At 39.3% G+C, this 13,692-nt stretch overlaps 1 protein-coding gene across 6 annotated transcripts in view; it reads left to right on the top strand.

Moving 5' to 3' along the window:
- The first annotated feature begins 1,289 nt into the window (after positions 1–1,289).
- RAB3GAP2 (RAB3 GTPase activating non-catalytic protein subunit 2) overlaps positions 1,290–13,692 on the top strand; it is a 47,853-nt gene continuing 35,450 nt past the window's right edge. For 2 of the 6 annotated variants that reach the window (XM_086744125.1, XM_086744128.1), the window contains exons 1-2: positions 1,308–1,428; positions 11,098–11,165. In XM_086744125.1, coding sequence (XP_086600251.1) covers positions 1,320–1,428; positions 11,098–11,165 — 177 coding nt within the window. In that variant the 5' untranslated portion in view covers positions 1,308–1,319. Of the gene's footprint in view, positions 1,429–11,097; positions 11,166–11,958; positions 12,044–13,692 lie in introns of those variants that run through there. The other 4 variants (XM_086744126.1, XM_086744127.1, XM_086744131.1 and 1 more) reach the window with 3 other exon arrangements.

The raw sequence follows: 13,692 nt of genomic DNA on the forward strand, positions 1-13,692 counted from the left end.
AACACATATTGTTCACTTTGTATATTTTTAATATCCTTATATTCTGTTATTATTGTAGTTTTCCCTTTTATTTTAGTAAATTGTCTTCATCTCAACCCACGAGTTCTTCTTCCTTCCCAATTCTCTCCCCCATCCCCCTGGGGAGGGGGAGGGTGAGCGAGAAACTGTGTGGTGATTTGGGCTAAACCATCACAACCACAAACCAAACTTTCTCGGACTACTTGCTCAGTCATTTCTGCTTTTAACCAGTAAAGACACACACACGTTGTTACCTACCAAATAAAAGATATCTGTGTGAAAACAAGCAACAGGATTTTTTTTTTTTTAATGGGGAAAAAAAAGCCTGATTAAGCAGGATCAATTAAAAAAATGGTAAAGTCCTGTGGACAGAGCAATTTCTGTTTCTTTAAGGCACAGAAAACATCCTCTCATGTTCTTCTCATACACGTTTTTTTTTCTCCTTGCCCCGGGGGGGGGGAGATTTTTGAGGCTGTGGCTCAGCTGTCAACACTGTACTGATGTCACTCAACAGCACATCTCACTTGTCATAATCACTGCTGCGGCTAAGGTGCCTCAGTGTCCAGAGAAGGAAGAGAAATTGGTTGAAATTAAACCCAAACAAAAGCTCTTGATGTGCAAAAGCAGTTAAGACTGAAACCCTGTCCTCACTGTCCATTGACGGTGTTTCCTTCATCAAAGCAACACTTAAGGCTGTGTTGGTTCATCATTCGGCCCGGACGATGGAAATTGTACCAGCATCTCACAGCACCTTCCTTTAGACCTAGGCCCGGTGAGGAAGCCGTCTTATCTTCCCTGCCAAGTCTGCAGTCATTTGATGGCAATGACTCAATGCAACTCTCGCATGCCCGTTACTGCCACCGACTGCATAACGAGCTGGCCCTGAAAAGCCAACACAGGGCCTGTGGGCTGCTTCTCCTCCTCCTGGGTTTGCCCAGACCGGGCCTTCACAGCTGCTCCCTGCTGCTGGGCCGTGAGCAGGCCTCGCCCCGAGGCCCACAGGCACACGGCGATCCTGGCTCCGCGGCTGCAGCCGGCTCCGGCCCCCTCCCGGCCCGAGGCAGCCCCAGCCCCGCGGCCGCCGGAGCGCTGCTCCGCTGCCGCCCCTTCCCCAACCCCGACCGCCGGGCTCACATGACAGCTCCCGCCCCACGCGGAAGAAGGGAGCTGCCTCTCCGCGGCGCGCATGCGCCCTGCGCTGGGCTGCGCGGCGCGGGGCGTGAGGGAAGTCGGTGACCGTTTCCGGGTTGGGTGGCGGTGGCAGCGGCAGCGGCAGCGGCACCGGCGCCCGCACAGGCACCATGTCGTGCGCCCTGGTTCCTTTCGGCCACTTCCAGGACCTGGAGGCGGCTCATGACTTCCTGTGCCCGCACCGCCGCCAGGGCAGCGCCGCAGCCGTCAAGGAGAGCGGTGAGTCCGCCCCGCGGTGCGGGGAAGTTGGGGGCCGGGCCCGGCCCGGCCCAGCGGGCGGCAGTGGCGGCGAGGCTGTTCCCCGCGGCCCCCTCGGGGCTCCCTGCGGCGGAAGCCTTGACCTTCCCGCGGAGAGCCGCTCGGCGACCGGGGCCTGTCCCGGTGGGGCTGTGCGCTCCTTCCCGGTGGCCGCAGCCGGGGGCGCCGGCTGGGCTCTCGGCTCGTTTGTCCGCGCTGGGTGCTCAGCGTCGTTACTGCGATAAAGGGCTGTAATCCTGCTTCAGGTGCCTTATCTTCATCTACAGGTTCTGATTTTCCTGGTGTCCAGAAGTTTCAGGTGTTCGGCTGCTCTCAGATGTCCTTACCCTGTAGTGCATAGGTGAAGCTGTCCGGCCACACGCCCTGTGTGCCACGGACTTCGAGATGAAAGTTTATAACTTTTCATTAAGAGAGTGCAGTCGTCTGAAGGTGTTCTAGTAAAGTTAACAGATGTGCATGCAGAGTTGTCTAATAATGCAAAACATGCTTGAAGTATGCTAAAGATTTAGTTTGGCAGCTTAAATGGGAAGACAATAAGTCTTACAGTAACTACAGTCCGAAATTGTGGACTAGATTTCTGTTGTGTGAGGCAACGCGCAGAGCAAGCTGAGCTGTCTGTGTCCTCAACAGAGAAGGAGGACCCACAGATCCATGGCCGGGGTAGAGGGTACAGCGAAATGAAACACTGGCCTGTATATAGTTAGTGCCATACTGTGTTCACTATATTTGGCTAATGTTTTGTCTTCCTGGCAACAGCATGGAAGGGAAAGTGTTTGAAGAGGTTAATAAGGCTGTTTGTAAAGTCCTCTCAACTGTAAGCAGAGCTAAGAGAGAAAGCAGCAAGGTGGTTGTTTAAAAAGCTTAGAAGGTCTGTGGGGGAATTAAAAGAGGGGGGGATCATAGGATGGTTTGTGTTGGAAGGGGCCTTTAAAGTCCATCTAGTCCAACCCCCCTGCCATCGGCAGCAGCATCTTTCACTAGATCAACGCCCCATCCAGCGTGACCTTGAACACGTACAATGAAGAAACATCCATAACTTCTCTGGGCAACTTGTTCCAGTGTCTTACCACTTTTATTGTAAAAAAACTTCTTCTGTGTATCCAGTATAAATCTACCCTCTTTCAGTTTAAAATTGTTGACCCTTGTCCTATCACTACAGGCCCTGGTAAAAAGACACAACAATTGTGAAAAAGTTTTAAAAGTACACTATGTGTTTAGCTAATTAACTTAACGTAGAACTTCTGTATGCGTGTTGTTATGTTTTATTATTACTTACTTCTTCTGTTCAAGATTCAATTTAACTTTGTAAGTTAAATTCCACATTGTTGAAATGCATGTGGAAGACAGTAATTCTGGAAGAATTTTATACAACCAGTCCTCATTGTTCAAAACTTTTGGTAGAAAGCAGTTATGTACTGTTACTTGTGCTTGTTTGACTCTAATAATACTCTGAAAAATGCATACAGATTCCATATGGCTTTTATTTTGGTATCGTCTGTATCTAAAGGAGGGATTCTGGAACCAGTAGGATCCTGTTAGTGCCTCTTAAATACTGAAGGTAAAGCTGAAAGACTGTAATGTGTTTGTATTTCTAAAAGTATGTGCTGAATGAAATTCAAATATTTTTCTCGTATTTGGTGGTACATGTGAAAGAAGTTTGTGTAAAATAACTTTTGGATACTTTGTTGCAATGGATTTATCAAATGGCAGCTGTAAAGAGAGAAAACATTTAGTATGTTGTAAAGCCACGAGAATAGTAGAAGCAAAGAAGATGCGTTTTCTAAAATGTGTTGTTCTTCCATTTTAATGAGCTGTCTTTATTCTGGACTTTTTTTTTTATTTGCTCATTCAGTCATTGAGGCAGAGTGTCAGAATCAAGTTCAAAATACTGCTCATTTAGATTTTTTGAAATCTTTTGGATTGTGCCTGTAATTTTTTGATATGACAGCTGTTTTTGTGGTTCAGGATAAATGGGCATAAATATAACCAAGTGAGAGTTCCCAAAATGACTTTTACATAAGATTATGAAGTAGTCATTTTGAAACAGAAATCCTTAGTGTGTTCATTTTTGACACGGGTACAACTTGCAGAGGTATCTTAAGTTGGAAGTGGGTAAATTCTGGAGGTATCTAAGTTAGAAAAAAACTGGATTTGGCTGCATGAAACAGGAGATTCTTTTCCCATTATACTTGTTGCTCCGGGTCAGTGTTGCTGTTACTTTGTGGCCTAGCCAACTGGATAGCTCCGCTGCGGGGTTGTTTTGAAACTCGGGCTGAGGTGGGATGGTGTAGATCTGGCAGTTACTGCTAGTCTCATGGTCTTGCACCCACAGTTATTGGTCTGGTTTTTCATTCTCTCTTCTTTTATTTTTTTTTTTGCCTGCGTACTAATCCATTCATTTTTCTTAGTAAGCAACTGACTTATTGCATGGCAGTCAAAAATGACTCCCTTTTCTCTTTGATGATTGTTGTGTGCCTTGACTTTTAGATTGTTCACATGGAAGAGCTCTTTGCTGTAAATAAAATATAAGTGAGGAAATGTGAGAACATAAACCAAAGCTCTACTTCTAGTGTTGTGCACCAAGGAAAGAAAAAAAAAAATTGTTCAAGCAAGTTTTTGTTGGGGTTTTTTGTTTATTTTGTTGGGTTTTTAAGTACATATTGCACTTTTATGGCACAAAGAGACAAGGCAAATATTTTTAACTAAGCAAAATGTGAATAAATGTTTTTTTTAATCACAGAAAATACTTTAGTAAAAACTGTTCCTTTGGCAGAATGTGCTGGTTTTAAATGTACAACTGTATTAAACTACTGTTTTAAAACTTGAATTTTAATCTACTTTTATGTTTTTACTCTCTAGGGAAGAAATCTGAAGAGTAATTTGGCTTTAGTGATAAGTTCAACCAAGAAAATACATTCCTTTGCTATCAGATACAGCTTTTGTACTAAACTTAAGGTGTATTTATTCACATATAAGCAATTATATTAATATTAATAAACACATGTCAACGTTCTAAGTGTTGTTTTTTTTTTTTATTTTAAACTGGAGAACCAGCACTTTTTATTTACTATTTTTTTCTTAAGTGGTATTTTTTTTGTATTTTAAGTTATGCTACATTTGTGTGGAAGGTCTTTCTCTAGTATTTAAACTTTATAGTTAAATGAGAAATGCTGACTACCTTAGGAAAATAAATATTTGTTAAATATTTTTACTTAACAAGGAGTATTTCAGTTAAGAAATCAATTACTTTTTTTTGAGTTATAACTTAATGTTTTAGGTGCTTAGCAGAATTTTCAAAAGCTCCTGTCAGATTTTGGATAACAAATGTTTTTGAAAAGGTGCTTCCAGGATCTTCAGTGTGTGGGGTTTAGGGTTTTTGTTAGAAACTGTACAACTTCTCATTTTGGTTTCTTAGTTGTAGATCAAAGAAGTTTTTTTTTCTGCTGTTTTAGCTTTGGCCATTTTTTCATTCTAACAAACTAACAAAAATATTTTCTGTGAGTGTATTGGCTACCCTAAAATCTAGGGTGGTTAATGTAAAAGCATTTTTGTAGATACATTTCAAATGAAAATAATTTGCTTGCTTCTGAAAATGCCAGCAGTATATGTTTCTAAATTACTCTGTGATACTGTGACTTTAATAAAAGTTTGAGGTTAGATGCTTTTAGTAGAAATAGAAAAGCTGTGCCTTCTCACCTAGTTGTATTTGACATGGCATAATATTTCATTTATTTATAATAAGTTAATCTAGGTTGTCCATTTCAAAATCTCTGTGGAACCTGAGCCTAGTGGTATCTAAGTGGCTTTGAAAACTGCTGTTTCAAATGTGCAAATACTGGGAATAGGAAGTATTTGCATTACATTTAATTTGACAGCTTGATGTGTTGGAGATGTCTTGGGATGCATGTTGGCTAGGTCACAAAACAGCTGTAACAGTTAACTCCATTATACACCTGTCTATAGTAAGGCGTACACATGAATGAAAAAATCTATCTTATTTGCAAAATGTAATAAAGCTTCAGAGGCATAACAGAATTTTAGCGTTAAGAAATTAATTGATATTTAAATTAAAAGAGCAGAAAATTGAGCAGTAAAGACATGTAACATTTTCTATAATCTTTATAATTTGAGGAATTTAACTGCAGGTTTTTTTTAAAGTGATGTGTTTCTCTGTTCTTCCAGTAGACTCTGAGCTTGAATTGTATGTTTTAAAACGTTTGATAGGCTTGGTGAGAGGATTGCTGCTAGGAGTGTTAAGATGAAATTTTAAAAAATAGTACTTTCCTGGTGTACAGATACCTTTAATTTCCAAGATGTTTATCTCCCATTACCTAAATTAATAAGAAAAAAAAAACAAACCCAAACTTGCCCTTGGGAGTTCCCAAGCAATGATACCTGCATCTATGGTAGTGAACTGGTCACTTCAGAGTGATGTGTGACATGGCACACAGCTTTGAGATGCTGCTGTTAATTCAAGGGGAAGAAAAAAATCAACCCCCTGAGTTGAGGGGTTGCTAAGAGCTATGAGATGTCACTTTAGTGCTTCTTTTTACAGTAGGAATGCTGGCTTGAGCCTGGCAGATAAACTTTTCTCCAAAATCCAGCCCTGTTACCTCGAAAGCATCCTGAAAAGTACTCTTCAGCCCAGTTCCTCTAAACAACATCTTTGGAGTTGTGCTTGCATGCTTTGCTTTATCTGGATCAACTAATTTAATTCAGAAATACAGAAGGCCAGGCTTTTTATTTCAGAGTTGCAAACAAGGTTACAAAGGAAAAAAATACATTATGAAATCAAATTCTAGATTACATTTAGCAGTAGGGTTGTTCTTAACTGTTTCTCTGTCCCTCTTATTGAATTTGGTATATTCCTATTGAAGAATCTTGTGACAAGCTCTTTTGTATTGCCTCTTTAATCAGATCCTCCCTTTCCAGATTGCAATATGTACATTTAAGATTCTTTTCTTTTGATTTTCCCATAAAATATCATAAAAATAAGCACTCTACCTGAATTGTTACATCTGTAACTGTTAATACATTCTGAGATGCGGGGAAGACTAAATGACATGCTCTCAACACACATGACAGAATGATGTCAGAGTACTTTGTCCAAATTATGTTCACACTCGGGTTTTTTTTTTTTTTTTTTTTTTTTTGCTGCTTTAGCACCTCCTTTACTGGATAGACTTTCTTTTTCTTGTTATTGCTTAAGCTGTCACTTGACCTGAAAGAAAGCTGAAATACTATGTTTTGTCTGTAATCTATTTAATTTCTTTCCTGTGCTATATAGCATTGCAAAGCACCTTCCTTCCCCCACCCCGTGGTACCTCTTAGTCTCTTTTATTCTATTGAAAGCAGTTGTGACCATCTAAAGGAAGATAAATTGCTTGAGTGGTTCTTTTTCAGGTTAGTGAGCTAACTTAGTTTGAATGTAATCTCCCCTCCACCCCTACTTATGGGCATCCAAAGTGAGAAGAGAAAACAAGTGTAATACTAGTCTCAAAAGGGGCTTTTGAGTAATGCTGGCAAAACAACCTAATATTTTTGTCAGTCCCCGTGTCGATGGAGTTTTGGTAATAAATGGCCTATGATTACTGAATAGCAAGAAGATGCTAAACTATTTCTAAAATTCCTTGGCCTGAAGAGAAAAGAAACTGCTTCTATTTCTTCTGTAGTTATGCAAACCAGTGGTATCAGAATTGCAGTAAATATTAATAGAAAAAAAATCTGAAACTCTTGCACTAATAATGCAAGACTTGATTGTTTTTTAATTTTATAAATTCTTAAAGCATGAATGGGAAATAAGCTGAAAGATCATAAAACCAACAAACTACACACATGCAATTAAGAGTTGTGGTTTAACCCTGGTAGGCAGCTAATACAACACAGCCACTTGCTCACTTCCCACTGCAGTGGGACGGGGAAAGGAATTGGAAGGGCAAAAGTGAAAAAACTTGTGGGTTGAGATAAAGACAGTTTAACGGGTAAAGCAAAAGCTCTACATGCAATCAAAGCAAAATAATGAATTCATTCACTATTTGCTATCAGCAGGCAGGTGTTCAGCCAACTCCAGAAAAGCAGGGCTGTATCACGCATAACGGCACCTTGGGAAGACAAACGCTGTAACTCTATCACCCCGCTCCCTCCCTCCTTCTCTCCCCTGGATTTGATTGCTGGGCAGAACATCATATGGTATGGGATAGCCCTTTGGTCAATTGGGGTCGGCTGTCCTGGCTGTGTCCCCTCCCAACTTCTTGCACCCCGCCAGCCCACTTGCTGCAGCATGAGAAACAGAAGAGGCCTTGACTCTCTGTAAGTGCTGCTCAGCAGTAGCTAAAACATGGATGTGCTTGTGTCATCACAAATCCAGAACATAGCACCATACCAGCTACTATGAAGAAAATTAACTCTATACCAACCAAAACCAGTACATTAAGATATGAAACAAATTGATGTGTGGCTTGGTTTTATTTGTCATTTTTATATGTACAAAGAGAGTACGTATGAGTTTTCTTACTAATGCAGCTTGATATTTTATGGTCAATAATCTAAAACCTGTTGAGGACAGATTATTGGCTTGTGCATGAGTTGAAATTTTTCTTATCTATTTAAAAAAAAAAATCAGTGAATGTAAATTTGCTTGTTTTAAAGCTATGTAGCAGTGTAGGTAGGGGTAGTTTGACCTTTGTAGCTTTGGGGGTCCAGTTTTCAACGCGTGTTCTCCCACTTGGGCAAACATAACCTCTTCTGGGCAAGGCCTTGCTAAGCATGTCCTCTGGTAACCTACTGCGTAGAGCTGGAACATAGATGTCAGGGCAGGAGAGAAAGCCTTCTGCTGCCTGCCCCAGGTCGTTGTGCTGCTCTGGAAGGGAAGACTCTGGCAGTTTTCTGTGCTCAGACATATATTCTGCATTTTAGGGAGGAAATCTTTGAGTAAAAACATCTTTCATAGTGAATTTGACCTCTTAAGTGCCAATTAGACTTCATTGGTCTAGATCTGTTGCTAAGATTTCTCTCTCCTCTGTTCTTGTCTCTTAACCAAAACATGCTTATCAGTAGAAATTGTTCTTTTGGACATTAAGTTTATGATAAATATGCTTAAAATGAATTTTCTTATACATTAACCCCAGTGCTGCATGCACACATGCAGCATTTAAAGCAGCTCTAAAGTTTCAAATATGCTGATGATGGAGTTTTAATGCCATATGCTTCAAATTTAAGAATAAAGTGGTTCTTGTAGACCCAGTAGATGAACTTTTATTTTTGCAATCTCCACAGTAAAACAAAATCTGTAATATTTCTGCTGCTTTGTCAAAGTAGGAAAAACTATTTACCAGATAGTAAAAATCTACTGCTAGTCAGAGATAGAGATGAATGGAAATAGATTTGCACAGGAAAGCTTGATTTTTTGCCAACAGCGAACTGGAAAAAATGAACATGTTGGAAGTCAAGAACTGTTTAGGGCTTGTTTAAGTATTGGTTACTAGACAATGTCTTACATTCCACAGTTGCTGGTTCTGATCTGTCATGTTACTAAAGGAAATGGTAGAGTATTTCTTAAAACCTTCATTGTAAACAGAACTTGGATCCTATGTCATCTCTCACTTGACCAGCCTTATTTGGTGCTGCCGCATGGGAGGGTCTCTGCAAGCTGGCAGCTCCTGTGGATAACTGTGCTTTGAGTTAAAGCATGACAGGTGTATCCCTCTGTTGCTTCTCTGTCCATTGCTTCAGAGATTAGTTGTCTATTGTTTAATATCTTGCTTCACTAGCCATTGCATAGATGAAGCGTCTGAATAATATGGATAGGGAAACAATTTTATTTTTAATGTAATTTCTTTTTAAAAAGGAATGTATGGAAGAAAGGAAAGAATGCATATAGGGACTTGAGAAATACATATGATTAGCACGTGCTGGAGCAGTCTATACAGTGTGGAGGATGGATATGAAGGAGCAAGCTTATAAACCCTTGTAAGCTGGAGGAGATGCTGGCTTTGCAGAGCAGATCACAATTCTGAAAGATCTCTGCAGCTTCACCAGTGAGATGGTGCCTCACCATTACCTCATTTTTGCGTACATTTTTGGATTGATTTAGCTTCATCTGAGGAGGATGACTACCATAAAAAATGTAGCTATTTGCAAAGAGACAGGAAGAATTCTCACAGTTTAAGTTTTATGTTGAATGTTCAGTCTCAAAATTTAAGTGGCTGAGGTTTCTTGGAAAGGTTGGTCTGCCCTGTACTGTAGGGAAGGCATTGGCCCTGACTATGTTTTTTTGGGCACAGTTATGTTTCTCTCTGGACTGTGGTACACTGACAGATTTCTTTCCTCCATGAATTTTATAGGAAGGAGATTTTGTTGCCTTTTCAGATAATAAAATGCAAACAGAAGTAGAATTTTGTTAGCTGTCTTAAACTAACCATTGTAGTTAGTTACTATTCTTTTCTTGTGGTTTACGTTCAGCAGTATTTGCAATAATTATCCTAGAAGTTTTCTCAGATGTTTGTGATATTTTGTAAATGTGTCATGTAATTCAGAAACCTCAGAGAAACAATTGAAACCGATCAGTGTCTCATTAATTTTCACTCTATGCTGTCTTGCAAAGACAATAGCCAAGGTCCGTGTGCTCATTTTCCCCTCAGAGGCCACAGCTTCAGCTTTTGCTTTGGCTGCTTTGAGAGTGGTGGTGGTGGGATCTGCATTATCCTGGACTCAAATGTTTTGTTGTCACAGGTGAATTTCCATGTACTGTTAAAATGAACTTAGCTTGCTACTGGCTTATCCTGCAACTGACTTAAACCAAACTAAAATCCACCAAAGGACGATATTATGTGTAGAAATACTATTTGTCATAAAATTGTGCATATGTGGTTTTTGTGGTGTGTTACAGGTCTTATACCAGTTATTAAAACATCTGAGAACATACACGTAGAATCCTGAAGGGCTGGCGAGAGCCTGCTGTCCCGTTACTTTTCCTCTGTAGCTGCCTAACATGTACAATATGAGGCTTTGTTGTCTTTGGAGTAGTAATGGTTAGATAAATCAAGCTAAAGCGTAAATTTTGCAGTGGGGTCTTAGGTGTCTATACCTGCTGGAGAAAGTTTTTGTCAAGTGGACATAGAGTTTTCCCCCTGCCCTTATGCCCTCACTCTTTCCTTCAGCTTGCTGTATAAAACTGGAAATATGTCTTAGCTCTCTTGAAATGTCTGTGAGAAACTGACAGAAGACAAATTTGATTGAATAATTTGTTCTAGTAAAGTGCAGAGAGGCCCTGTTGAAGGATCAATGATGTGTTGTACCTGGCACTGTAGGGTCCTGCTTGCCCCGAGTTCTAGTTGCAGTCTGTCAGAATTAGACACGGATGTTGTTACAACTGTTTCCAATTTGTAATTAGGTTACATCTTCTGCTGTTACTTTTCCATAGTGTCAAAAATGGAAGTAAATACAGAGAAATAAGACAGCCATTTCTACCACTTCATGGTTCTTTCTATAGAACTCATTTAGTATCTGCCATAACCAAAGCTGCAGTGCATTGGCAGCAAAAAGAAAACAACCACCAGCAATCCTTTTTGTTTGTGTTTTTTCATTGGCTATGCTATATTCATGTGACAAATCTTTTTTTTTCACTTGAAGCAGGCAAATCAACAAGCTGGGAAGATGGTGGCTGGGGAGCCTGGGATGAAGCAGAATTACCAGAACCTGTAAGTTCATGGTTTTCATTGCTAACTTCCCTGTTCTAAAAGACTTTTTGACTTGTTTGTGTGTGTGGTGTTTTTTTTTTTCCTCCTATGTCGTTATTACCTGGGCAAGAAGAATCTTGACTAGTGTTTTAAATGTGACTACTTGTTTGTCCCTTGCTCCTGTAATTGTTTCTGGTCATAACTTGGATGTTACCTGTTTTGATCATGACTCGTGTTCTTGCATTCTGCAGGTTTTTTCTCACTTGAATATACACACATTTTTCTGTCCTGCCACAGCTGGGAGTATTTTTTTTTTTTTTTTTTTTGTCCTATAGCTAGGCAGAGACAGTAGGGCATGGCACTGGAATTAAAATAATCTACCATGAATTAATATAAATCAAAGGCTCCTAAATAATGAGCCACTGACACAAACAGCTTTCTAATGATCGCAGAGCAGTCCTTTTATGGTGTGATGCGCAGATGGTGTTTCAGGAGGGATCAAATTACATATGTAGGATGGGGCAGTACAGTTACACTTTAAAGGGGGAAAAACATCCCTCTGCCCAACTGGTTCAACTAAGAATAACACAGCTAATCTACAAGTGTTGCTAAGGCTGAGACTTCTAGCTGCCAGCTGACTTGCGAAAAATGTTAGGAAAGCTGTCTGTGTAGAAATCCTCTGCACCTGAATGAATGAGTCGTCAGAACAGAATTGCTTGATTAATTCCCTGTTAGAGAGAGCTAAGGGGATAAACTGACGAATCCAGACCTCACCTTGCTAACAAAACTCTCTTATATGCTGTCTTTATCTCAGTTTGCAGGAAGTATGCACAAGGAGTTGGGCAGTATCCTTGTAACTATATAATTCAGCGGGGAAACAGATATTTTTTTCAGCTGAGGTGAGAAACAAATTGAAATGAGCATGATATCTCCCAGGGATGAATCACTGATGCTGATGTCAGGGAATAACAAGACCATAAAAACCTTTAAGTAGCATGGGTATTCAGCTCCCCTATAACTGCCATGAAATGAGTGTGTTTCTCAAGCCACATTTTTATAAGACATGCTGTAAAGCTTCCTTAATAAGGAGAATAAATGCTTTGTTTTATACTTAGGTTGTAATTCGATAGAACCAGCAGGTGTTGCTAAATTGAAATTGTCATCTATTTCACTCTTAAAAATGTCAACTCTTCTAACAGGTAGCTCACACCCTTCTTGCTAAAGAGCTCCTTCTCCTCTGCTTCTTTTTCTCCAAAGTTGCTAGTGGCTCAAAGAAGTGGCTCTTTAGAAAAAAAGAACAGTCATCTACAGCAAACGTTGTTCTGTGTAGAAGCATATAAATACGTGAGTGTGTATGTCTGAACACACACAAAATGAGTGCATCAGTGTAGCACAGAGTTGACAATTATTAGTGTAATATAACAATTAATTGCCTTTTCAAAACTTTTATCTATTGGTTTTGCATTATAGTTGATGTAAAATGCATATTTTCTTAGAATTACTCAAGTCGTCTGCACAAGTATCTATTTCATGGAACATTACAACTTTTGAGAAGGCATTGAAAATTTAAAAAGAAAAATAAAATTTTTTTAAAATTTTTCTTCCATTAAGTGTCTTTTTGTGGAACTGATTAGCTATTTTATAGGGATGGTGATGCTGAAATCCTGTCTTAAATGCTGATTATAATAATTCTGTCTTTCACCTTAGTTTCTTTTGACAAGTTCAGTACTCTTCCTGTTTTAACTCTTAGCTTGTTTTTGTCACTAACATGATGTGGCCATGTTTTATGTCTTTAGATTTCAAGTTCTTTGTTTATGCATGCAGATAACATAATTTAAATTTTATGAGATTTAATTTTAATTCTTTTTAATCCTTAGAGAAGCTTTTAATTTATCTTTCTTTTTCATCAGTTTGAAAATCATTACATTAAAAATTACTAAAATAATTTTCTTTGGGTTTTGGTTATGTGTTTTTAGAAATCATACATTTGTCTCTGTCGTGAGGTTGTCATGTGTATCCCAGTCAACTTCATCACCTCTTTATAAAGTTTTGAAAAATGTCAGTAATCAGGGAAAATGTGTTGCTGTAGAACTTGCTATCCATCAGCAGACAATTGACATGAAAGTAGGATGTCATCTTGTACAAAACAAGTGATAGTATGGACAAAGATAGGTAGCTGAATATTTGTACTGTGCTTATGCAGACTTTGTGATGGACATACAGGGTATTCTTGTGTGCACAAACTGGCAGTTTTTATGGTGCAATCTTATGGAAGGAAATAAATATAACAGGTAGCTGATTGAGTATGATATGTAAATTCTTCCTACATGTTTTTTTTTTTTTTTTTTTTTTCCTTTCCCCTGGCCTGGAGTAGATGTGTATGTTTTCAAGTATAATCAACTTCATTACAACAGAATAAGTTGCACAGATCAGAAAATGATTGCACTGAATTTGTTGGGCTTTTTTTTTTTTTTTGTATATAGCTGCTTTGAGAACCTAGAAGGTGGCGTAATGTTTTGGAGGGTTAGGAGGAGGTAGGCTTGAATAT

The sequence above is a fragment of the Chlamydotis macqueenii genome, chromosome 3 (genome assembly GCF_036417535.1).
Source record: "Chlamydotis macqueenii isolate bChlMac1 chromosome 3, bChlMac1.mat, whole genome shotgun sequence".
Lineage (NCBI taxonomy): Eukaryota > Metazoa > Chordata > Aves > Otidiformes > Otididae > Chlamydotis > Chlamydotis macqueenii.